The 27,195-nt window shown below is 39.8% G+C and overlaps 2 protein-coding genes across 4 annotated transcripts in view; one reads left to right on the top strand and one right to left on the bottom strand.

Moving 5' to 3' along the window:
• The first annotated feature begins 2 nt into the window (after positions 1–2).
• Positions 3–18,822, top strand: LOC129702958 (uncharacterized). Of its 3 annotated transcripts, XM_055645069.1 has the most exons (4): positions 3–38; positions 811–915; positions 14,474–14,702; positions 17,531–18,822. In XM_055645069.1, the coding sequence occupies exon 4, from the start codon at positions 17,559–17,561 to the stop codon at positions 18,495–18,497; it is 939 nt and encodes a 312-aa protein (XP_055501044.1). In that variant the 5' UTR covers positions 3–38; positions 811–915; positions 14,474–14,702; positions 17,531–17,558; the 3' UTR covers positions 18,498–18,822. The 3 variants fall into 3 exon arrangements, with proteins under 3 accessions (XP_055501044.1, XP_055501043.1, XP_055501045.1); XM_055645068.1 differs by lacking the exon at positions 3–38 and having other exon boundaries at positions 434–915; XM_055645070.1 differs by lacking the exons at positions 3–38; positions 811–915; positions 14,474–14,702 and adding an exon at positions 14,935–16,138 and having other exon boundaries at positions 17,551–18,822.
• LOC129702955 (sorting nexin-9-like) overlaps positions 9,676–27,195 on the bottom strand; it is a 43,252-nt gene continuing 25,732 nt past the window's right edge. Inside the window, exons 11-18 of the mRNA XM_055645064.1 lie at positions 26,407–26,507; positions 24,580–24,680; positions 23,696–23,773; positions 22,392–22,468; positions 22,174–22,263; positions 15,402–15,516; positions 13,827–13,918; positions 9,676–12,473 (exon numbers count right to left, since the gene is read on the bottom strand). Of these exons, the coding sequence (XP_055501039.1) occupies positions 12,429–12,473; positions 13,827–13,918; positions 15,402–15,516; positions 22,174–22,263; positions 22,392–22,468; positions 23,696–23,773; positions 24,580–24,680; positions 26,407–26,507 (699 nt within the window). The 3' untranslated portion in view covers positions 9,676–12,428. The remainder of the gene's footprint in view (positions 12,474–13,826; positions 13,919–15,401; positions 15,517–22,173; positions 22,264–22,391; positions 22,469–23,695; positions 23,774–24,579; positions 24,681–26,406; positions 26,508–27,195) is intronic.

Below are 27,195 nucleotides of genomic sequence, written 5' to 3' on the forward strand. Positions count from 1 at the left end.
TCCGGGGACACCGGCAGCTCAGCTGTGGAGATCAAATGGTAGGCGAGAGTTTCGCAAAGATCTTCATCGTCCCAAACTGCAGAGTCAAGAGTGTTTTATTGTCATATGTCTAGGATATAACAATTACATTCTTACTTGCAGCACCACAACAGATTATGCAAACATAGTACGGTGTAAACAATATAGTAAACGAGAAAAAAGTTCAGTGTGTGTATAATAATAATAATATTTATTTATATAGCACTTTTCAACAAAACCAGTATTTGAACCAAAGTGCTTTACAGAGATTGATTAAATTAATTGAACAGATCAATGTAATAAATCCATACAAATCAAAAAAGAGAAAAAAGAGAAAAGAAAAAAGACACAGAAACAGTACACTATAGAAATCAACATCAATATATGTACATACATATATAAACTGAGAGTCAGGGGAGAGGGAATCAAGAGATAGAAGGGTAAGGTGTGAAAACGACAGATCAAAGTAGTCGGTACGAATATTGATTTATTTAACTTCACGATATCCTTGATTTCCCACTCTGTCCCTCCCCCACCCTAGTTATCCGACTAGTTTCACTGTCCTTCTGAACGGGAGGGATCTGGGAGGTGTTGTTACCTACAATTGAATAATTCAATGTTCATGCCACAAGAAGTTGAATGTGATAGGTAGATTCAGGTGAGAAAGTAGATATAAGAAGTGTTTACATTCAAGATGAAGAAACTGTATGGGTATGTTTCCGTAGTTAAAAAAAATATTCTGGAAAAGCATAGCAATCCCAAATTGTTCTTGTCAACGTTTTATTTACTTAGGCGATAAAAAGTTGCTGGAAAGAACAACATTTATTGATCGTTCCTTTCTGCCCTTGAAAAGGCAATCGTCCCTTCTTCACCTGCTTCAAAACATCAAGTCAATAGGTATGTGACATGGTGGACAATCCACAGTTATGCAGAGCTCCTTCAGTACTGGTCCCATACACCTTCTGCATTATTCTTCTTGGGTTAACTTTCAAAGTAATCTTATTGAGCACACACTGTGCATTATATAGAGGGTATCTATGCCATCTACAATTAATGGAGAGACCCAGTTAAATAAGGAGATCCAAGGAACTGCAAATGCTGATTTACAAAAAAAAAGACACAAAGTGCTGGATTAACTCAGCCTGGTCAGGCAGCATCTCTGGAGAACATGGATAGGTGATGTTTCAGGTCGGGGCCCTTCTTCAGACTCCAGTTGAGTAAGGTACTTTGACCTGAGTGGTGCCAAGCTTCTTGAATGTTGTTGAACTTACCCTCAACTTGCATTGAAGATTGTATTACATTGCACTCCTCGATTGTCCCATGTAGATTGTGAAAAGCCTTTTGGAACCCAGGAAGTGAGTCGCTCACCACAGGGAGCATAGCTTCTTAAATACTCTTGTGTTCACAATATTTAGATGGCTGATCTATTTAGGTTTCTGTTGAATTATGATCCAATGGTTGTTGGTGGTAGCAAATTCAGAAGTGGCAATGTAGTAAATATGGTGAGACACTTAAGGGCCTGCCCACTTAGGAGATTTTTTAGGCGACTGCAGGCGACGGTCAAAGTCATTGCAGGTCGCGAAAAAAAGGCAACTGGACCCCCCCCTACGACAATGTCTACGACAAGCTACAACAACCTACCACCTAGTTGACGTCAAGCTACGGCAAGCTACTGACAACTGGTGACCCAATCGTCGCAACTTAGGATGTCCACCTATGACCACACCTACGACGACACCTATGACAACCTACGACTACAGAGGCTACGACCTACAACAACGGAAGTCAACCTACGTCCATCCGCGAGTCAGGAGGAGAAGGCAGGAACAGGGTACTGATTGGGGGTGATCAGCCATGATCATGTTGAATGGCAGTGCTGGCTCGAAGGGCCGAATGACCTACTCCCGCACCTATTGTCTATTGTGCCTGACATTTATGTGCCATTTGTCAACACATGTCATCTTGGTTTTGCTGTATGCAAACATGATCTCTTCCATATTCTGAGACGTAAATGGATGGCGGAGGAACCCTTTCCCAGTCATCCTGCCCTTGTCAATGCATTGCTAGCATACACTTTGAAAAAACTATAAAAGCAAAGATGTAATGCTGTGGCTTTATAAGGTGCTGGTCAGACCTCATTTGGAATATGGTGAGCTGTTTTGGGCCCCATACCTGAGAAAGGATATCCTGGCATTGGAGAGGAAGTTAACAAGAATAATCCCAGGGATTGTTGCGTTAACGTACGAGATGCGTTTGATGGCTCTGGGCCTTTACTCGCTGGAGTTTAGAATGATGCGAGGAGATATAATTGAAACCTACCAAATAATGATGAAAGGCCCAGATAAAGTGGATGTGGAGAGGAAAGTTTAGGACCAGAGGCCATAGGTTCAGAATAAAAGGACGCACCTTTAGAATGAAGATGACGAGGAATTTCTTTAGCCAGACGGTGGTAAATCTTTGGAATTTATTGCCACAGACGGCGGTGGAGGCAAAGTCAATGGGTATTTTTAAAGACATGATTGGAAGGTTCTTCATTACTAAGGGTGTCAAAGGCTATGGGGAGAAGACAGGAGATGAGAAGGAAAAATAGATTCTTATTTTCCTTTTATCCCCCTTTACCCTCCCCATATCCCCTTCCACCCACATCACTGCCTCGGTACACCAGTCACTGAATGTAAGCATGCAGGTACAGCAGGCATTGAATAAAGCTAATAGTATGTTGGCTGACATTGCGAGAGGATTTGAGTTCAGGAGCAAGGAGGTCCTACTGCAGTTTTACAGGGCACTGGTGAAACTGCACCTGGAGTATTGTGTGCAATTTTGGTCTCCTAATTTGAGGAAGGACATTTTGCTATTGAGGGAGTGCAGCATAGGTTCACCAGGTTAATTTCTGGGATGGCGGGACTGATATATGATGAAATAATGGGTCGACTGGGCTTGTGTTCACTGGAATTTAGAAGGATGAGAGGGATTCTTATAGAAACATAAAGGATTAAAGGATTGGACAGGTTAGATGCAGGAAAAATGTTCCTGATGTTGGGGGAGTCCAGAACCAGGGGTCACTGTTTAAGAATAAGGGGTAGGCCATTTAGGACACCGATGAGGAAAAAGTTTTTCACCCAGAGAGTTATGAATCCATGGAATTCTCTGCCACATAAGGTAGTGGAGGCCAATTCACTGGATGTTTTCAAGAGGGAGTTAGATTTAGCTCTTAGGGCTAAAGGAATCAAGGGATATGGGGAAAAAGCAGCTATGGGGTACTGATTTTAGATGATCATCCATGATCATATTGAATGGCGATGCTGGCTCGAAGGGCCGAATGGCCTACTCCTGCACCTGTTTCAAAGTTTCTGGTATCTCCTACACTTTGTTTTGTTCTCAACTCCTTTTTGCTGAGAAAGGAATATTGGGCTACAGTATTATGCTGGAGTAACATGCACCAACAAGAAAATTTTGGGCCATCGCCTGCAATTGTTATTTCACAATCAGGAAGTCGTGCTGTGCTATTTATAGTTTTTTCTGATTTCTGTTTTTTTTGCTTGTATTAATAAAAAAACATTGAACTGCTGCCTTGTTTGCTACCATTGTATAACTAAAGCACCACTATGAGCTGGTCACTTTCCATGAAAACTTCTCGATTAGCGTGCTACAGAGCTAATTTAACACATATTCTTTTTATGCATATCATTGTTAGATGATGATTATTTTTTCTTTCAATATACTCCTTAAGATTGTTGGATTTTAAAGGATATCATGAAAAAATTGCAATTAAGCATTAAGCATGGTATTAAACATAAATGTTTGATATACAGAGGGAATGCAAGTTGCAAGTCCATTGCTGCCTGAAAGTGGGGACACAAATAGATAGAGTGGTAAAGAAGGTGAATGGTATACTTGCCTTAAATGTGGACTATAAGATCCTGTCCAACGCCATTGCCAACCTGGTCAAGTCTGCTTTGGGACCGGTGATCCACCTGGACCAAGTGCCAACTGCAGGAAGACTGAGGCTATGCTTTTCAGCAACTCTCCTGACCGATCTTCCGTTCCCTTCACCATCAGGCCTGATTACGTGAAGGTGCTGGGGAACTGGTAAAGAGAGGCAAAGGTATGCAACTAGAATTGGCTGGAGCGGATAGCCAAGGTCATGCAAAAACCGGGACTGTGGAATGGTGCCCTCTCTCGCTAACTGGGAACATTTGGTCAACTGGTGTGAGGGGCTCTCTGGGTTCCTGTACGGTGCACGTGTGGCAGAGTTCAGTGAGGACCCCTCAAGCAAGGGAATTTTGGAGAGGAAGAGGAAAAGGTTTACCAGGATACTGCGTGGATTGGAGGGTATTATCTATAAGGAGAAGTTGGACAATCTTGAATTGTTTTCTGTGGAGCATTCGAGGCTGATGGGGAACCTGATAGAAATGTATACACTTATTAGAGGCATAGATATGGTAGACAGCTGGAACATTTTCTCAAGGTGAAAATGTGAAAGACTAGAGGGCATAGCTTTCAGGTCAGAGGGAGAAAGTTTTCTGAGATGTGCAAAGCAAACATTTCTACGCTGGGAATGGTAGGTACCTAGAACATGCTCCCAGGGTTGGTGGTGGGAGCAGAAATGTAGGGATGTTTAAGAGGCTGTTAGATGGACACATGAAAATGCAGGAAATGTGGACCACATCCAGGCAGAGGAGGTTAGTTGAACATACCATCATGTTCAGCACAGAAGCTGTGGACAGTAGGACCTTTTCCTGGTCTATGTTCTGTAAAAAGTTAAATTGTTTCAGAATGATGCATTTTTTCTGGGAGGGAAATGAGTGAACGGATTGAGTTTTATTGTGATTTTTCAGGCATTGTTGCCCTATGTACCAGATGTATTGATGTTCTGGGGTATGCTGGTGTAATTCCTATGCAGCAGGCAAAAATTAAAAACCATAATTATCACCTGTTTTATTGATAGTCATTGGTCATATATTATTTGGGCATGCTAAATGTTGAATTGAGTAAAATATCTCAGAATATACATAACAAGGGATTTTAGATGCAACTCACCAATTATTATTTCAGTGCTTTGTATCATTTTGATAATTTCTGTCTGAACTGTGCATCAAAAAATTTAGCCTTAAATTTATCAACTATGTTTTGCATCGCGGGTAACTAACTATTCAGTAGCAAAATTAATCTACTTCCAGCAGCAAAATTAAGTTTATCAATGAACTCGTTCCATAAAGATGATTCCCATGCTGACAATTTTGTTTTGCAAATTTGTAATCCTTTAGATTTATCCATGACCTTCTCTGATAAATTTAAACAAAAAGTTTCAAAATCTCTGTGGGAGTGGTGAACAATAACCCTGTTGTAGACTTTGTGTTTTTATTTCTTTATTTTAAAGATCCGTTTGTCACTGGCAAGGCCAGCATTTACTGTCGTTAAGAACATGGTGGAGAGCCCCTTCTTAAAACGTGATCTTTATGTTGAAGTCACTGCAATTGAGGAGGCTGTTCAGGATTTCGACCCAGCAGTGATGAAGGAATGGGTGATATATTGACAAGTTGGGGGATGGTGTTTGACTTAGAAACAAAGACATAGAAAATAGGTGCAGGCGTATGCCATTCGGCCCTTTGAGCAAGATCCTCCACTCACTATAATCAACACCCAATTCCTGCTTTTTAACCCATATTCCTTGACGCCATTAGCACTAAGAACTACAGTGTATATCTAAAAACTCTCTCTTCAAAACATCCAGTGAATTGGCCTCCACTGCCTTCTGTGGCAGAGAATTCCACAGATTCACAACTCTCTGGGTGAAAATGTTTTTTCTCATCTTAGTTCTAAATGGCCTACTCCTTATTCTTAAACTGTGATCCCTGGTTCTGGACGCTCCCCCCCCCCCCCCCCCCCCTTCCCCCTCCAGCATCGGGAAGATTTTTCCTGCATCTAGCTTGTCCAATCCCTTAAGAATGTTATTAGTTTCTATAAGATTCCCTCTCATCCTTCTAAATTCCAGTGAATACAAGCCCAGTCGACCCATTCTTTCATCATATGTTAGTCCCGCCACCCCGGGAATTAACCTGGTGAACATACTCTGCACTTCCTCAATAGCAAGGAGGGGTACACAGAGTTGGTGGTGTTACAATGCACCTGGAATCTTCCTCCTTTTTGGTAGTAACAATCATCGGATTGGAAGTACAGTTAGAGTAGCGTAGGCAAGTAGCACAATGCAATTTAGTGAATGATATGCAGGTACAAATTGTAGCTACAATGCACAGAAGGAGAAGGAGATTCATATTTAGGGTGGTGGATGGTGCATAAACCAAGCAAGCTGCTCATCCTGAACAGTTTTGAGCTTCTTCAATCAAGTCAAGTTTATTGTCAAATGCAGAAGTACAGTGAGGTAACAGGTACAGATTCAATGTTGAAGTTGCATTTGTCCAGGTAAGTGAAAAGTATTCAGTCGCATTAATAACATGTGAATTGTCAGGACCGGCACACAGCTTCCAACTTGATTGTGTAGCTATATTTTAGTGACTTGTTTCAGGTGAGATTATGGTCAATGGTGATCCTCCGGAGTGGTGGCGAATTCATTGAAGGAAATATCATTTAGTGTCAAGAATGAGTGGTTAGTCCCGCAATTGTTGGAGAGACTGTTATTTCCCAATTATTAGTCCATTCCTAAATGTTATCTAAATCTTGATGCCCGTCCTAACTTGTCAATCATGTTGAATCTTTGAAGGAAAATCTTATTAGTAGATATGTATAGGTAAGTCATGAACTATGGTGGAAAAGTTCACAAAGTGCTGGAGTAACTCAGCGGGTCAGGTAGCATCTCTGGAGAACATGGAAAGGTGACATTCCAGGTCAAGACCTCAGAAGGGTCGTGACCCAAAACTTCACTTATCCATGTTCTCCAGAGAGGCTGCCTGATCTGCTGAGTTACTCCAGAACCTTGCGTCCTTTTGTGTAAATCAGCACCTGCTGTGCCTTGTTTCTACAACTATGATGGATCAGGTGATCATTTTGTGTTCCTCAAGGAAATAGTTCGAAGGAATAAAATGATTGGATGAGACCTTCCAGGACTCTGACCTTAACTTAGCCACCATGCACCACAAACCTACACTTCCCCAGGCTAGAAGCAGAGACCCAATCTCAGGAGTCAAGTTGAGAGACCTCAGCAGAGGGTCGGGATCAGATGGTACATGCCTAGGTGATGCCCTCTGAATGCTTGATAGACTTTGACTTAAGGCAATGCTGGGCCTAGAGCTTTGCATTGATTTTAATTAATCTCATTAGGTTTTAAATACCTATGATATCTAGAGACATTTAAAATTGTAAAAGTTGATGTGAGCAATTTTTAAACACTAAATAGTTAAAAGGCATTCGGTAAATCCCAGATGTACAGCAGACCACCCAATTGGACAGTGGTAGAGCTGCTGCCTTACAAGGCTGGGTTCGATCCTGACTACGGGTGCTGTCTGTATAGAGTTTGCACCTTCTCCCTGTGACCACGTGTGTTTTCTCCGTGTGCTCCAGTTTCCTCCCACATTCCAAAGACATGCAGGTTTGTAGGTTAATCAGCATCTGTAAATTGTCCCTAGTCTGTAGGATAGAACTAATGTACAAGTGATCGCTGGTCGGCGTGGACTTGGTAGGCCGAAGGGCCTGTTTCCATGCTGTATCTCTAACACTAAAACTTAGCGAGGAAAGTTTGCTGTTGGCTTAATGTTTTCTCAATGAAGTACCTGAGTTTGACTGAAGGTGGGGCAGTTAACATTGTGCACAGATGAGTATGAGTGAAAAAGTGGAATTTTAAGGGTGTTTAATTTGAACATTTTTATCATTGCTTGGGTAAATTAAATGTTTTAACAAAACGGTGTTTACTGTGCTTTTGCAACACTTTCAACAAATACAAAACAGATCAAACATAAAAATATATGAAAATTCGGACACATATCAATTACTGCAAGTAAAGCTTGGAATCATGTGCATCCTATTAATAAAGTATCTGACCATTTCTTACCAGTATTATAATTTTTGTTCCATTCAACACATTAATAAGCGTGTTTCATTAACAATGAACAAATGTGGTTGACTTGCCTACGTCTGCTAATCCCTTCAACGCGTGGTCAATGAGAACATTTCCCGGAGCATCACAAGTGATTTCAAGGACTTTGTATCTTTAGGAAGGGGTTTAGTCGATGTAAGTCAACAATGGTGAGGATAGGGAGTTTGCACTGAGGATAGGGATTACTGAAGACATCTTACATTCCTACCAGTTTCTGGACCTAAGTAGGTCCTTTAGATCAGAAGACATTGGATGCTGCCAGGACTACATATTCTAAATTCCATTCTCTTCCTCCTATATATTTTTACATTCTTAATTTGATTCCACTTGCAACACTCTTAAAATGGAGTGATGGTTTGTCAGAAAACAATGGAAATGTAAGATATTGACAAAAGGTGTCAGATAAATATTTTTTTCAATTTCACATAGAAAATCATTTTCAAGACTTAAGGTTGAACATTTACTTACTACTGTACATTATTCCATCTAAGATGTTTAACAAATATCCATGAATATTGTAAAAATATTCACACTGCAGTAATTGAAACAAATGTATTGCATCGCCCAATTATAGGAAGTTGGCCAAATTCTTTCAAACATTAATGTACAACATAAGAATTTTATTATCACATTCTTAATAAACCCATGAAGGCATAATTCATTCCATCATGAAATGGATTGGAGATTAAACTATTGCTTCAGATAGGAATGAGCTGGGCTGAATGGCTTCCTGTGCTGCAACCATTTTACAATTCAATCTTTCTATGAGTCAATTGGAAACTTCAAGCTGAACGTTTCACAGTGGGTCAGCATTGGTTCTGCTTAATCAAATAACATTTATGCTCCATATACGAGGGTTGACGCAAAATCAGCAAGGCTACTTCATAGTTTCTTACATGAATCTAACAAATTAGTGTTGAATAATAAATTAAGAAACAAGTTCTAATTCTGACAAGCCAATAACATTTAGTAATATTATTCATGGCAGTAGAGCAGGTAGAAATATGACATTTACCTTTTGCTGATATAGATTATCTTTGTTCAGGCATATTTTACACAATCTCTCATTTCTAGCTCACTCTTTCATAAAACACTCTTTCACTGACATTCTAATATCCTTGTAATCAATTGACCATATTTGGCAGCTTTCCACTTTTGCTCTTAAAACATTATTTGGTTGGAAAACATTATTTTTTAAAGTTTTCTTAGTCCTCCTTTAACTTTCTTCAAACTTTTTTGACTCCAGGTATGAAATTTCAGACAAAGGTAGGTGTTGTGGGCATACTGTAAATCAGTGTTTGAAAAATTAGTCCTTAACAGTTTTAGGCTGATTTTCATGTATTTGGGGAACTGGAATTGCAACCTATGTTTAACTTGTGTATGTTTCAATTAAGTTAATATTGAATTTGAACTTGTTTAGAGTATTTAAATAGCAGCCTGAGGCTTGGTTGGACAGGGCACGACTTCAAGTGGCCGAGCGCGTGGATTGGACATGCAGGCCTGCAGCGACACAGAAGTGGCGGTAGAGGACATCGACACATCGTCTGGCAAGGCCAACCTCTGCAACACTGACCCAGAGCCACCACCACGATAACAGACCTTTATGACCAAGTTAAGAGTCTAACTTTTTTTTATTTCAGACTGAGTGGTGGGTGTATGGACGAGCTGCTAGATGGTAGTCGAGGCAGGGACTATCACAATATTTAAGAAACAATTAAACTGGTACATGGATAGCACAGGTTTAGAGGGATATGCGCAGGCAGGTGGGACATGTTGGTTGCATTGGACAAGTTGGGTTGAAGGGCTTGTTTCCACACTGTATGACTATGACCTGATGGATACAAGATGGTGCCTAAAATGTGGTGACTGTATACTGACACAGTGATGTCTACTATCTTCTACTCTTATACTTAATATGATTGTGCCTAGTGTATGGTGGGATTGTCATTGGACTGTATGTAAAAATAATTTCACTATACACAGATACATGTGACAACACAGTATCATTGAATGAATGAAATATTCAATTTTTAACTTAATTCCACTAGTCTGTGGTCAGAACCTCGCAAAATGAAACCCCAGAGATAAATTCCACAGGACTTTTGGGAACACCTCTTGGAGACTCTTTGACACATCTTAACATGCAACCATGCACTCAAGATTCATCTCCATCAACTGCACAACACTCACCGAAAGCTAAAATCCAAACTCAAAACCCTGAGCATATTGGAGAATTATAATCCAAGACACAGTTTTTCTGAAGCATATTGCAATTATTAAATTACTTGGGCATATAGCAAAATATAAAACTTTACTAATGATGCTAAAAATGAGCACAGTTACATTTCCCATCTTATCCTTCTCAGATCAACAAAACATAACAACCAAAACAGGAATTATTCAAAACATTGAACAAATCTAATATTAAATATATTAATATAGTATAAAATATTTACAGATCAGTATGAATAATAAACCTATTTAATAATATTTCGTAACTAAAAAAGTTCAACATCTTTATCCTTTTTGGCCTTTAAAATTACCATAATTGCAAGCATTTTTAGCAGGTTGTTTTCCTCCTTCATTAAGAGATGGATGCGACTTTTCAGTCCCCAAAACAGAAGGAAATGTGATAATTGATAATCTGCTAAAGATAAAATTCTGGAGTGAAAAGTGGAAGAATGCTGCCTCGCATTTCTCATTATTTCAGCTGAAGTTGGGCTCTGATACCGTTTGAAAACCTTATTCCACTGATACCAAATGTGTGAAAGCACTTTTTGGCCTCAGTGTGAGCTATTAGCTTTCATTGCAAAAGGATTTGAGTATAGGAGCAGAGAGGTTCTACTGCAGTTGTACAGGGTCTTGGTGAGACCACACCTGGAGTATTGCGTACAGTTTTGGTCTCCAAATCTGAGGAAGGACATTATTGCCATAGAGGGAGTGCAGAGACGGTTCACCAGACTGATTCCTGGGATGTCAGGACTGTCTTATGAAGAAAGACTGGATAGACTTGGTTTATACTCTCTAGAATTTAGAAGATTGAGAGGGGATCTTATAGAAACTTACAAAATTCTTAAGGGGTGGGACAGGCTAGATGCAGGAAGATTGTTCCCGATGTTAGGGAAGTCCAGGACAAGGGGTCACAGCTTAAGGATAAGGGGGAAATCCTTTAAAACCGAGATGAGAAGAACTTTTTTCACACAGAGAGTGGTGAATCTCTGCAACTCTCTGCCACAGAGGGTAGTTGAGGCCAGTTCATTTGGCTATATTTAAGAGGGAGTTAGATGTGGCCCTTGTGGCTAAGGGGATCAGGGGGTATGGAGAGAAGGCAGGTACGGGATACTGAGTTGGATGATCAGCCATGATCATATTGAATGGCGGTGCAGGCTCGAAGGGCCGAATGGCCTACTCCTGCACCTAATTTCTATGTTTCTATGTTTCTATTAAGAATTTGTGTGTGGTGAAATTGGTTGAGAAGCAGAATTGTTTTTGAACAGAGTTGCTCACTATCTCAATCAATTAGAATCAATCATTACTTAAATATAAAAACTATGATTTTGAGTATTTAAAATATTTAAAGGATGCAAATGCTGGAAATAATGGGTGAGGCACCATCTGATGCGACATTTCAGGTCATTAAAATTTTAAATTATTAATCTGTTTGTCCCTAATTGGACAGCCTGTACCTGACCTGCTGAATATTTTCAACATTCAAGTTTTATTCTGCCATTGGCTTAAAAAAAGAATTCCATTTTGTGCACAATTGGTTCAATCGTAACAATAGCAGAATCAAGAACTGAATTATTGAAAATGTAGAGATTGCAAATTGTCAGCCTATTACAAGTAGAGTGGGTATCAGAATTGGGTTAGGTAGCACATTTAAAGACTTTGTAAATACCAACTGTACAACTGTTTTAAAGAGACTGCAGATGCTGGAATCTGGAGCAAATAAACTACTGGATGAACTTAGCGTATCAAGCAGCATCTGTGGAGGGAAATAAATTGGCATTTTGGCTCAAGACCCTGCATTCCTATTTCTCTCCTCCCACTCATTCTGTAATCAATCATTTTTACATCCCTCGGTATGTCAATGGCCTGCCTGCTCCATTGCACTTCCAGCACTGAACAAAAAACACAGATTTATTTGTTTTGTAATTTTCATACTACAAGAATTCATTGTTAAAATAAAGATAAATGAACAATAAATTGCAGCTAGTGATAATAGTGCAGTCGTTGCAAGCAGCAGCAAATTAAGATATATTTAACAGGAACTGGAACTAAAATTCCAAGATAACTTTAAAGAATATTGGCACATCAAGTTACATGAATTGCATAATCTGGGGATACTAGTGGTTCGGAATTAAAATTCAAAGTGTGCATATGCTTCCCTCAGTTTATCAGTTATCTGAAAAAGAAAAAATAATCTAAATTAAAAATCTATGTTATTCGTGAACCTGTTTAAAATTATCTTCCTGTAATTTTGTGTTAATTCCTTCTGTCTCCTTTTGTGATTTTTTTCCCTCTACCATGCCTTGCTAACCCATTGCTGCAATATGGGGAACGAGCTGAAAGTATCCTACACAAGGAAAGACTTGTCATAAAACACTAGCACAAAGGAAATTGGGTATATCCAGGATTTGGCTGGGCCCTGGGAGAGGGAAGCTGCTGGAAGAGAGCAGAATTGTGTATCATATCAGACCAATAATCAAATGGTAGCAATTTATGGAGAGATGGTTGAAGCTTATCTTTGCCTGTCAGGGGTGGAAACATGGGGATCAATAGATTGGGGAATGTCTGGTGAGGTGAGTGATGGATTAGTGAATGTTTGGTCGCTTGATTAATAAATGCACTAGGTCATATCTTTATCTGTGGTTAAGATATTTTGACACAGTTGAGGAATTGGGAGGTTTGGGGTGGGGTTCAAATCATGTGATCAGTGAGTAGGGGCACCTAGCAATCTAATTTTTGTTCAAATATAGCCAATTTACAATCCGTAACATGTTTGAATTCAAACATATAAGCCTCAAAGGTTTTTTGTGTGGTTAAGAATGGTTTTACATAGTTATACCATTTTGCACAATGTAACTGAATAATATAATGTCTTTGTTTAGAGATACAGTGGGAAAACAGGCCCTTCGGCCCACCGAGTCCATGCCGACCAGCAATCCCCACACACTAACACCATCTATCTTACATACACTAGGGAAAATTTACAATTTCACCAAGCCAATTAACCTACAAACCTGTACATCTTTGGAGGGTGATAGGAAACCGGAGCACCCGGAGAAAACCTACGCTGGTCACGGGGAGAACGTACAAACTCCATACAGACAGCACCCATAGTCAGGATCGAACCTGGGTCTCTGGCAATGAAAGGCAGCAAAGGACGCCACTGTGCCCCCCTTTTTGTTCCTTTTACTCTTTATACTGGTATGCAACCTTCTGCTTAATGGCCTTGTCTCACGGTGCGAGTCCACCCAAACTTGTTAATTCGTGAAAATCTTTTTAACCATGAATCACGAGTTAACAAGTTTCCCAAGTACCTGCGTTAGCGTTACCAGTTCCGACGTTCCCGCTACGTTAATTCTACGTGATTACCACAAGTTTGATTTGTTTTAAACTCGGGATCACTCGTGGGTGGACTCACACCATGAGACAGGGGTTTAAGGTAGAAGAATATTGCAATATAGAGAAAAAGATTCATAATCCTTAAGTCATGAGGACTCTAGTGTAGCCATATGGATTATAAAATAATTACCTTATTATACATCTGAACCTGTTCATAGAGAAAACGTTGAACTGTTACTTTGTAGTCACTGGTAAGTTCATGGTTAAAATGATTGATTTCAGCTGCAATCACAAAATTGAACAAATACAGTAATTGAAATGAAAATTCACAAATTGAGTTATTCAGTCAAAATTCCTTATTTATAAATGTGTGTTTGTTAATGTTCATTGCTTATAGAGACAATCTCTTCTTTCTTATGGAAAGAGTAATCGGAAAGGAAATTAAGCCACCAATGATTCTTGCAGCGAGAGGCTAGTGTAAATTATTGCTCACTATATTAACTTGCAGAATACGTTGTATGATTGTTCTTTTCACTGTCTCATTTGTACTTCAATGGTAACGGATATCAAGTTAATTTGTGTATTGCTTGAAGAAATTCTTATTACCGATGGTGCAAATCAGATGAGCTACATGAGCAGTGATGTTTATTAATCTGGGAAACACTTGATTTCAAAGTTTTATCTGTGAAAATGTTGTGCCTATCCATTAGTCCTCCTTGTATTATTTGGTCCAATATGAATACCATACTGGGACAGTCATAATTTCATGGAAAATCCATTAGCCAGGCATTTCAAGAACATATATTTAATAGAACTCTGACTTGCATCTTCCCACAGACAGGGTGCAAAAATTGGTATGAGCTGAAGCAATGCAAACAAAGACATCACAGAACTACTGGGGCAAATCTTCCTGTGAGATGCCAGGAGATGTGCTTGGATTTACCAGGTTTTAAGCACTTAACTTGGCACAGATTCAAGAATGCTCTGCAGACTGAAGTCTAGCCTGTCACTTCAATCAAATCATTGAAAACTTGAAATCAACAGAAAATGCCAAAAGCACTCAGCGGTATCCTTTGACCTGTCTTTGATCATATCTTTGACCTGAAACATTAACGTTGTTTCTCTTTCCACATATACTTCCTGATCTGCTTTCTTATAATTTCTGTTTTTACTTTGACTTCTGCCAAGTATTGGCCTGTCGTGATCTGATTCTGTTCTATCATCTGCTCAGCTCAGAGACTGAGAAATCTGTTTGGTTAACATTGCATCAGGTATTTTGTGTGTATTTTAGCACTTAATTCATTCAAATTAATAATTAACATTTTATTTTAATCTTTTTTTTAAAACCGCTTCTTGCTTTGCTTTCTATTGTCATTTGATTTCATGATATTATAAGTGGCAAGGAATGTATGCCCATCTTAAAAAAATCTATGTCTCTGAATCAATGAATAAGATGACTGGGGTTTAAGGCCCACATGAAACTTTTACCTCAAAAATTAGACTAACAATCCAGAGCATTCTTCTGGAGTGCTGCAGTGTGTGAAGTGTCGTCATTTGGAGGAAATGTTAACCCTATCTTCCATTTGGGTGGACATAAAATAAATCATGGCAATATCTTGATGGGGAATGCATATATGCCACAAACTGCCCATGATTCTAACAACCCCAGTGCCCCATCTCTACCTGCCTGAATGCATGCCAAGAAACTAAAATTGGCTCTTAAATAGTAAAGATCAAGAAAGCTTAGATCTGAACAAAAACAAACCTTCTATGGCCGAAGACACAATTCCAGCTCTGTAAACAATAGCTTCTTTTTCTCTCAATGTTACTTTGTTGGCGTGAGCAAGCTTTTCATATTCATGAGCCTTTTCCAGTGCTCCCTGGAAAGATAAACAATTGCAATTTGTTTTCCAGTTAAAGATCTACTAAATACAGCAGCATTTCTGTTGAGCCCGTTGGTTTAAAAAGAACTAATGGTCATTCAACCCAAATGGGAAACCTACACAGATCTATTAAAACCTTCAGATAACTATGCACTTTACAGTCGGGTCATGGTAATTGTCAAAGATTATGTAGATTAGTGGATCCTAACAGAACTGCAATGGTTTTATTGATGCTCCTTTTGGAGACATAGTTTTAGTTTAGTTTAGAGATACAGCGTGAAAACAGACTCGTCAGCCTACAGAGTCTGCACTAGTTCCCACTTTCGCATCCTACATACTAGGGGCAATTTACAGAAGACAATTAACCTACAAACCTGCTCATCTTACGGAAGTGGAAGGAAAAATGGAGCACCCGGAGAACACCCACATGGTCACTGGGAGAATGTACAAATTCCACACAGACAGCACCAGGGTCAGGATAGAACCTGGGTCTCTGGTGCGGTAAAGCAGCAATTCTGCCACAATGCCACCTTGCAATGTACCTGCCTCGACAGCTTCTTCTGGCAGCTCGTTCCATATACACACACAAACCTCTGCGTGAAGAAATTCCCCTCCCTCGGTCCGTTTAAAATCATTCTCCTTTCATCTTAATTGCTTGTAGGGAGGGATGGTATATAAAACTGTAATTCATTTGGGAGGTTTTGTTTTCAATATGTACTTGAATCTGAGGCAGGTACAATGCAATGTTTAAAATACATTTAGATTTGTGCATGAATAGGAATTGGAGGAATATGGGCCAAAATCAGGCAAAAAGGGTCATCTCAGTTATAAAAGCTGGTCGGCATGGATGAGTTGTATAATTAGGTTATACAAAGATGCTGCTTGTCTAACCGTGGCTGATAAAAGCATTGAGTGACTCAACAAGCCACTTACATTTACAGCACCTAACAAGCATTTTGGCCTCGTTTAATTTTAAACCTTGTTCGTTCATTTTAAACCTATAACTTGTTTTGGGATGAGGGTGGCATCCAAAGCCACAACACACCCTGCCTCCCACTGGTGTAGCACCCCTACTGCTGCCCCTCTCCTGCTGCCAATTGCTCCCACAATGCTATGTCCTCTTCTCATTTGATTTTCCTTCCCATAACCCAAGGGCTATTGCAATTCAGGCAGTAGCTTGATCAACAATTGGCATTTTGAAGCAAATGAATCCCATAACAGAAGCTCCTGGAACCATGATACACTATTTGTCCCCATTGGCACTCCCTTCGCTGATGTCTAAACCCTGTTGCTGTACAATACAGTAATGAAGTAAACAGGATGTCAGGGGTTATGGGGAGAAGGTGGGAGAATGGGGTTGCCAGGGAAAGATAGATCAGCCATGATTGAATGGCAGAATAGACTTGATGGGCTGCATGGCCTAATTCTGCTCCTATCACTTATGAACACACGAAAGATCAGGTGCTCACCCTTCTTAGTCAGTGTGTCAACAAAAACATACATCAACAATACAGCAACAGACTGAAATTCTATATCATGGGAATAGCAATTACAATTTTACCAAAAAATGTGATGTTTATTTAGAATATTCTGTTCTTAAATTTCAAGACCTAATATTCTGGCCTTAAATTTCAAAGCAAATATATTTTTCAAAATGATGATGCATTAATAACCTATAGCGTCATAGGATTCAATTTTTGTTTACGAGTAAATCCAGTTGAGCTGGTACGAAAGTGATGGTTAATACAATTATCCCATTTTTGTTACTGTGATATCTGTATGCAGCTTTCTTGAATGAAAGGGCATTATTAAATAAGCCAATAAAAAGCAGTATCACTTGGTGCCTGGTTTGCACGTACTCAGTTTATGAAGAGTTTGCACCAGCAGTAGGAGGGAAAATTCCAGTTATGTGGGGGCAGGAGGATTTCGCTTTGGATTCTGTGAGCTTTAGAGGGAAACACAACTGAATGAACTGCAAGCTGCCTTGTTTTTTTTTAAATTTTAAAGCCAGACTCGTTTTTAACCATTCAGCTTTACCTATGGATACTGTCAGGAAGAACATCCTTATTCTGCGCTGGTTAGAACTACTGCTGAGTTTTGCCTGTTTATTTCTCATCACTCCGAACATTTCAGCTGACTTCGAATGGACAATCATCTGTCTTTTCTGTGGTGTACTGTGCACCACAATGAACAGCATTATACTCTTCCTGGAGAGTGGTGCCAGTAAGGACCGGTGTCGTCATCTGTCACATTTCACTGAAGTGTGTATTTTCAGTCTTGCTGTTGCATTCACGACAGAGGCTCTCGTCCAAGTGATCAGTGTTATTGAGATTATAATGCTGCTGCAACCTGGCCAGTATTATTTTGAACCTCCTCCAACTTGGCTAACTGACCTTCACTTTAAATTAGCCTCAACAATGTGCATATGTTTGGCTTCTTTACTCTACTGGATCGATCATCACCACTCCAGATACTGGATTAGGCAACAAGCACTACCGAATGTTACACCAAAATCCATACATGGAGTGAATCTAACATTTTCTTTGATTTTACTCTTCTTGTTGTGGCGCTCTGAAGAAAAGGGAATTTTTTTGACCATATGCTTCTATTTCATAGCTCACATTATTTCTGTGTTCAAGGCTGTTACATTTATACTTCCTTTAGAAATGTTCACAATAAAGACCAGACCGGGAATCATTTGTGCCAACATGTTGCTATTATTTATATATGGCAAAACCTTATTATTGTGGCCTGAACATGTTCTGATCCAATGTAGTAATGAAGTATTTGTAAAAGTTTGTTTTAAGAAAGAAATGGATATATTGTGCTTGTTTTCCTTTTTCCGTTTTTGTGCTGAAGGAGTTACCTTTACAATACTTTCAGGTTTTAATGCTTCATTGTTCATTTATGAAACAATATACTTACTTAAATTTCATGAAAGCAATATGGATAATGTTATCCTAGTTGGACCTGTGTAATGCAGTCATTTCAATATATTTATATTTGATGAGGCGATTCAAACAATTTGTTTGTTCTATTTATTCTACAAAATTCAAAGTATTAGAAAAAAAACGTGGAAGATCAAATTAATTCAACAAGTTATATTAGAAAAATCTGCAGAATCATGGGACTAATAGACTTACACTGTGATATTACTAATATATTTTTTCATGTGTTCATTAAGAACAGTTAAAGTTGATGTCACTGAAAAGTACTACTGAAAATGTTATTAAAAAAGCATAACTGATTTCTAATGCAAAGCAAAATGAAATTTGAAAATAAATTTGAATCTTTTTTTCAAAATCTATTTTCTTGCGTATTCTGTATTTTAGCTGTTTTGCTTAAATCGGAATTTAATTCACAAAGTAATCCCTAACTGTAACAAAAACAAAGTGCAAGGTCAAGACCCTTCTTCAGACTGATGAAAACATCACCTATCCATGTTCTCCAGTGATGCTGGGTGACCTGCTGTATTACTCCAGCACTTTGTGTCCTTTTTGTGTATTAACCAGCATCTGCTGTTCCTTGGTTCTATATTACCATTGCCCATTTCCTACCATCTGGAGTGGTCATTAAACAGTCATTCAAGTCAATATTGTAACTACAAGAGCAGGTCAGGAGCATGGTTGGGTAATATCCACTTGCCTGATGGATGCAACTCCAACACAGTTCATATAATAATGATAATAATAAACTTAATTTTTATAGCGCATTTCTAAAACTCAAAGTCGCTTTACAATAATAACAGACAATAGCAAACGGAGAAGCGGCGAACAAACAGCGCCAGCGTCCTCTCCGTGCAGCATATAAAGAAAGAATACAGACATAACAATAATAAAGACATTTAAACATAAAAACATCCCCCCACAATGGTTCCCATTATGAGGGAAGGCACAAAGTCCAGTCCCCATCCCCAGTTCACCCATAGTCGGGCCCATTGAGGTCTCCACAGTTGCCTCCATGGAGGCCCAATGTTCCAGGCCGTTCTCGCCGGGCGATGGTGCTCCGGCGTCGGGAGAATCCCCACAGCGGCATGGGAACCCTGGAACGGCCGCTTCCGTACTGGAGACCGCGGCTTCCGAAGCCAACAAGGCCGCGCCGGATGGAGCTCCACAACTGGTGATCTCGTCGAGAGATCCCAGGCTCCCGATGTAAAGTCAGCGCCGCCTGTCCGCAGCTGGCCGCTCCACAGTCCCGCAGCTCCGCGATGTTTGTTTTTTTATCGCCGGTCCCAGCATACGCTGCGGCGTGGCGCGGCCTTGTTGGCTTCGGAAGCCGCGGTCTCCAGTACGGAAGCTGGCGCTGGGCTTTGACAAAAGATGGAACTTTAAGCACACATGTGGGGCAGTGGATGGCAAGCATGCCATTCTTGTCCCTGTCCCCTCATTTTCCTTTTCATACAGGATGGCATTCTGCTGGAACCATTCCTCAAGGACCCCCTCCTGCTACTGGTGAAGGGCATAACCTTCCTCCAGCCCTCCCTCAATACCAATGGGGCATGTGCCTCTGATGCTGTGTCAGACACAGGAGAAACGGCTGCTTTGCTGCCTTCATATGAGGCAGTGAAGGATGGGGTGGTGGTGGGGACAGACACTACCACCCTGGTCTCCTCCTCCAGGGGTCTCCCATGCAAGGCTACTTCCTCCTGCACCATCACCTCCTGTGGCATCACCTCCTGCCACTCCTCCACTCCTCTCTTGGGTGGGCAACACCTGCATGGCCATTTTTTTTTAGGGTTGTGCCCCCTGCGCTGCTGCCTTTTTGGTGCCATCTCTAAAACTCTCCAAAAAAATCTCCAGCTATGAATGACCATGCCTTGGAGTGACAGAGGTGACCTTCTGCTGTTTAAATAACCTTTTTTTTCTACTGACCTTTTTTTCACACCGGAGCTATTACCTTCGACTGCCTCCGACCACCTACGGCTAGCACCATGACCTACTACGACCTACCTACAAGTAAAAATTATTGATTTTTTCCATGCTGACCTTTTTTTTTTAAACTCGTGGCCATTTTTTATCAGGCTAGAAAAAACGCCACGACCTACTTGATGCCACAAGTACCTACGACTAGCATCACGACCAGCTACGACCTACCTCCGACCTCGTGGCGACCATGCTGCGAGTATGAGTCAAGGGCAAACTCGGCAGAGGTCGTGAATTAGGTCGTGAAAGTGGGACAGGGGCTGTAAGCTACTCATATGGACACATAGTGCTGGATTAACTCAGTGCATCAGGCAGCCTCTCTGGAGAACACCGACAGGTGACTTTTTGGGTCAAGACCCTTCTTCAGACTGTATTTTCAAAAATGCTTTTTCTCCCAAGGCGTTGGCTCACCACAATTTTCTGATTCGTGGGGATAGGAAGTAAATTGAGGTCTTCAAAGTGATGTTCAAATCTCAAGAAATTAATTACCAAAAAAGGTAATTACAGAACCCGACATAAAGGAGGAACATTTGGGCAAGGTGGCCCTCTATTGAAACCCTGTCGCAAAGACAGCCTGTTAGAATGTTCTTCTTATTGCACCAGTAACTGAAGGGTGAGAAGTTGCCCACCTTAGATTTTTAAAATCCACATTCTCTTAAAAATCAAACATGCAGATCTTTTTTAAAAGCCCCCATGCATACCGTTTGATTATCTTAGTTTAGATTAAATGAGGACTCTTCTCGTTGTTGGAAAAATCATCAACATTCATTCATATTCGTCCAAACCAAGAAAGAAGCCATTTGATTTCATTTCGGAAAATGAAGTGCAACAAGTAACTGCATTTCAGGAGCGGAGCAATTCATGTATAGAAGATTAAGTCCCAGTGTGAAATTAGTATCCTTTGAAGGCGATGGAGGGCGGTTCTCTGTATACTTTCAAGAGAGAGCTTGATAGGGCTCTTAAAGATAGTGAAGTCAGGGGATATAGGGAAAAGGCAGGAACTGGGTACTGATTGTGGATGATCAGCCATGATCACATTGAATGGCGGTGCTGGCTCGAAGGGCCGAATGGCCTATTCCTGCACCTATTGTCCATTGTCTAAATGCATTTTGGACCTTCTCGCAATGGTCCAAAAAGTTTATATCTGGGTCAATGGACTCCATGCATTCCCAAGCAGTTCGCAATGCATCAGTATGATCTTAGATTGCATACCGAGTTGTGCAAAGCCATGTTGCTACATTTGGATAATTTCCCACCATATTCCATTGGCCAGCTCATTATTTTTGCTGGGTAGATTGCACTGTATCCCCTATTTTCAAGCAAAAACTATCATTATTTCAAAATGCCTGTGCACATAATCTGACACTGCTTTTTACAATACACTCACACATTTTATTGAACAAGGGTCTCCACTCAAAATGTCACCCATTTCTTTTCTCCAGAGATGCTGCCTGACCCGCAGATTTACTCCAGCTTTTTGTGTCTATTGTTGATAACAACCTTGAATAAAATGGGCTGCAATGCATGTTTTCTCTCTCTTTACTTTCAAGAGAAAGATTCACCTCACATAGATTTTGCTTTAGCACAATTGAGCTGGGAAATATCTGGCTGATGGTTGCCAAGTAATCCCTTCTGGAAACCGAGTTGAAATTGGTATAAATGACCAATAATCATAGCCAAACTGAGTAATGGACCACATTTTGTAGTTCAAAACAAACCGTCATTAACGAACCTTGAGGCTGTTCATAATATCAGGGAAACACGTCAGCAATCCTTTGTACTCTTTACTGATCTCAATCAGGCTGTGAGCATCTTTTTTTGGCTAGAAGACAAATGTGCCAGGTATTTATCATTCCATTAGATATTTCTGAAGCCATTAATTTTACAAAATGGAAAATTAAATACAAATTATGATTAACTCATAATCAAATAATGATTTATGATTATTACCTGATCAAAATGAAGATTCCCAATATCATCGTATGTTTTTCCAACAAATGATAAAGCATTCCCAATTGAGCCTTTTCCTTTTGAAAAATGATAACAAGTTTAATCTGTGTTAAACTAATCTGAGAATTCACTTGGGTGTCTGCACTCCAGCACTCAAGAGCACTACACTTCAATGCCATGTTTATATAATATTCTGTAGCTGTAGCATGCAAGATCTTGTATAGGAAGGAACCGCTAATGCCGGTTTACACCAGAGACTCAGTCTGAAGAAGGGTCTCGACCTGAAACGTCACCCATTCCTTCTATCCAGAGATGCTGCCTCGCTCACTGAGTTACTCCAGCATTTGGTGTCTATCTTGCATGCAATATCTTACTTAGTTGGCTGGAATTTCATTCTCCGGCTTTCAGGGTAACCATAGAGATTATAACTATAGAGATATACTGTACACTTATAGAATAGTAATTGCTTAAGGTTTGCTATACCTACTGTGTGTACAATCATACAATTAATTACAGGGGTGGTTTAAATAAAGAGGTTTGAAGGACCTACTAGGTACTTCATTAACTTTATTCAACACTGTCAGAATTACATTTCATGCAATGTCAATCCAAAATGATGCTTGTGCATCGTCTCTTGTCATTAGATATGCAGCAACAAAGTTGCACTTTGTCTGTTTTTTGGATTTTCACCATCAGCAGACACATGAAATCAGCACAAAGAAGATGATTACATTTGCATTGTTTAAATTGCCCTCTAGAATTGGACTAATACCAGCATGTTTTCCAGTGGACCCCCAACCATCAATATTGTTAGCACTTTCAGAAGTGTCTGTGCATCGGCCCATATCATTCAGCATTCAAGTTCAAAACTGCTCCAAAGCAGCCCCACGAATTAAAGCAAGTTCCTGTTAAGAACTGCACGCCATGAGCATGAAAATATTGCTCCATCTCAATGGACTTTTTAATGCATTGAAGAATTACCACTTGATATTATGTTGGTTTTGCAGAACTAGACAAAACTAGCTTCCATCATTTTCAAACAAAGATTTGATGATCTAGTTACCGCATGTCATGTCCAAAGGTGGTATGTTGTTTAAAAAAAAGATGAATGTATTTGGGAGTCTGCAAGCAGCAGAATATATCAAAGCCAAGACATCCAAGGCCAACCAAAAAAGTTTGACAAATACATTTGCTTACGATTTATGATGCTTGCTGTATTTGTTTATGATATAGCAGAGGCCAAGATCTTTATTTCTAAATTAATTGTTAAAATCACTAGATTGACACCAAAGCAGTCACTTTACCATGATAGGTGCTTTTATCAAATGATGCCGACAGATCAGAGAAAGCTCTTCCTATTTTGATGTATTCAGATTTCAATGCTGAAAGAACAGATTTAAAAATTACATTGCAAAATTTATTTTAGCACAATTTTGAAGCATAATGCAGCAATCCAAAGAATATTGCCATTTATGTGGTTTTCTTAATTGACATTATTTAAGGCAAAACTCACAGATGCAGACTTCATATCAATGATGATCAGGACTTTGTTTTACCCATTCCTTGCACAAACGGCGACTATTTGCAACTTCTATTCAACTCCAGAACTAGGGGTCACAGTTTAAGGATTAAGAGGGAAGTCTTTTAGGACCGAGATGAGAAAATTTATTTTTTTACACAGAGAGTGGTGAATCTGTGGAATTCTCTGCCACAGAAGGTAGTTGAGGCCAGTTCATTGGCTATATTTAAGAGGGGTTAGATGTGGCCCTTGTGGCTAAAGGGATCAGGGGGTATGGAGAGAAGGCAGGGATGGGATACTGAGTTGGATGATCAGCCATGATCATATTGAATGGCGGTGCAGGCTCGAAGGGCCGAATGGCCTACTCCTGCACCTATTTTCTATGTTATGTTTATTTGTAATTTTACCACATTCAAATACGTTCAACAAATATTTCTTATCAAGTATTTTTGTTGAAATTGGAAACCAATATTATTCTAATATTTATCCTCTCATAGTGTGAATGGCATTGGGGAAATTATTTGCACAGCAATCATTAATACTGGTTTTCATTTTTAGATCCAGTAGCAAGTTCCTGTATCACTACTGGTAGATACTTGCACCAGAATTGTTCAGGTACAGTTTCTAAAGATACCACTTTTACGTTTTGCCGTTCATTAATATACATACTTCCAGTGCAGCGAGCCATGTGTTCTTCCGTTACCGATATAAGATTTCTGACACTTTCTCCCATACACTTGGCAAAGGTCAAACATTTGTCCGCTTCTTCTCTTTAAATTGAAAGAGAAATAATCTGTCAACAAATATAAAGAACGGAGCCATCACACCCAATATTGTAAAAGGTATAAGATTGTAATTAGGTTTAAACTCAACATCTATATCACTAAAAGTCTGATCTTGACCACTTCCTGTTGCTCTGTATATTGATTTTAGAATCTATATCACTAAAAGTCTGATCTTGACCACTTCCTGTTGCTCTGTATATTGATTTTAGAAAAAACGCTGCCACTTTCGGCTGTGATTTTTGGCCATCTTACTCAGAGTCCCCCTCTGCTGCGCAGGACAAGAGGATTTTTCCCATCGATGAAAAATAAAAGAGTTATCAGTGTTTTAAAAATGTTGAGATTCTCTGTCCTGAAGGCCACGCCCCTTCCAGAGGAACTATAAAACCCAGAAGTGTTGAGTGCCTCAGCCAGTCTCAGAAAGATAGGGGAGCGAGAGGGTCACGTCTCTCCGTCTGAGCTGTGAATAACACTGAACACATGTCTACTAAACTGTGAGTGGTTTTACTGACCTGTCAGTGCCCTTAATGTGGTTTCAAAATATAGTTTGGAAATGCTAGCTGTGTTGCCTTTGGGTCGGAAATGCTAAAGCTATGTTGCCTTTGGGTCAGAAATGCTAAAGCTGTGTTGCCTGTGGTTTGGAAATGCTAAAGCTGTGTTGCCTAATTAAAGGTGCCTTGCCTAATGCCTAATTAAAGTTGCCTTGCCTTCTATATAATTAAAAGTCTAATCTTGACCACTTCCTGTTTGCGCTTTATATTGATTATAGACAAAACGCTACCACATACGACTGTGATTTTTGGCCATCTTACTCAGAGTCCCCCTCCGCTCATCAGTTGCCGAGGATTCTTCCCATCGATGAAAAATAAAATAATTATTAATGTTTTAGAAATGTTGAGATTCTCTCTCCTGTCAATCATGCCATGAAGGCCAAGTCCCTTCTGGTGGGAGGGGGACTATAAAACCCAGAAGTGTGGGTGTGGCTCAGTCTCTGCAAGATGGAGGAGGGAGAGGTCACGACTCGCTGTCTTTAGTGGCCTTGCACCCCACTTGAAATGGAATTTCAAGGAATAGTCGTGAGTCAACTGCCAGCCCACCAGCCGTGAGTGAGCGAGCTGCCAGCACAACAGGCTTGAGTGACTGAGCCACCAGCCCAACAATCCATTCGGCCCACAATGTCCATCCTAGCCCTCTGGAAACCAGTCCCTTCAGCCCACAAAACCTATACTAGCGCTCCAGAAAGCCCCCCCCACCCGCCCCACTGGCCACCAATATTTGAATTGGTAGAGAGGTGGAATATTGCTTTGGGGGACCAGCCCTCCCGTGTGATGCTGGGACCTAACGATTCCACTTAGTCTAGTTTATTAATGGTTTTACTTTCTTCTTCGTACTATTGTGCATCAACATGAATGACTTGTACTGAGCTCCATCCCAGACTGCTTGACATTTTGGCAACTTAAGATACTGCAACTTAATCATGTATTCAAACCTTATAGCTTGCCATGAACCCACCCCTGTATGTATCTAATTGAACCAGTCAACATTTAAATGCCCTGTTCTAATTGTGAAATATCAGTTTAAAAAAAATATATTACTTCCCTATTAATCAGTTTTGTTCTAAAGTTTAATTTTTTTTTTTTTTTAATTTTGGAACTGATTGCCTTTGAAAAATCATTGAGCAAATAGTTTCTAACTGTACACAAAATAAACCTACCCGTCCAGCAACTTAAACTCTGACGAGGCCATAATTTCAGAGAATATCATTCCTCCAACTGCTTCGTCTTTCTCTGCAACTCTTTTACCAGATTTCCATTCCTGGAGGGAGCAATGCTACATTCAAAAATCAGAACAAAGTACAGTAATAACTCAAAGCCAGTAGAGGTGAAGGATCAGTGACTGCAAGGCTCGTAAGACATGGTGACAATCCATACATGCAGCAATATTTTCAATGCTGTTGATTTAAAATAAATTGTTATCTTCTTGAATGATTGCACTTATCAAAACAGTACAACACTTATTCATTGCATTCAACGCTATATTCAAATTGTGCATAGTGTGACAAAAAGTGCAGGACGGAAGAAAAATAAATTTCCAATATCTCTCTGACACACACACACACTGGGTATTGGATGTGTTAATCATATGAATTTGGTCCTTTCATTTTCTCTCTATTTTTTGGTTGTAACACAGTAATTATTGTCTCATAAATTCCCAGCATGGTAGTTTGGTTTGAGAATGAAATAGTATGTGATCCAAAAATCCATGGGTTCCACTTCTAAGATACTAAATCTTTGTTGCTCGCTTTAAGCATTTTCCAATATGAACTTCAACAAACATGTTCCACTTATGTTATGTATTATGTATTTTATTTTAGTTTATATATTCATTTGTCATCCTGGTTCAGATTATCACAGGAGTTTAAGAAAAGGAAACGATGAACCTGTGAAACGTGATTAAATATAAAGATAAATAATCAAGAGAGAGCATTTTTCTTCACGATGGC

This window comes from Leucoraja erinacea, chromosome 13 (genome assembly GCF_028641065.1).
Source record: "Leucoraja erinacea ecotype New England chromosome 13, Leri_hhj_1, whole genome shotgun sequence".
Taxonomy (NCBI): Eukaryota; Metazoa; Chordata; class Chondrichthyes; order Rajiformes; family Rajidae; genus Leucoraja; species Leucoraja erinaceus.

Excerpts from the sequence above, each read along its gene's own strand:
- LOC129702958 (XM_055645069.1), top strand. The coding sequence starts at position 17,559 with ATGGATACTGTCAGGAAGAACATCCTTATTCTGCGCTGGTTAGAACTA.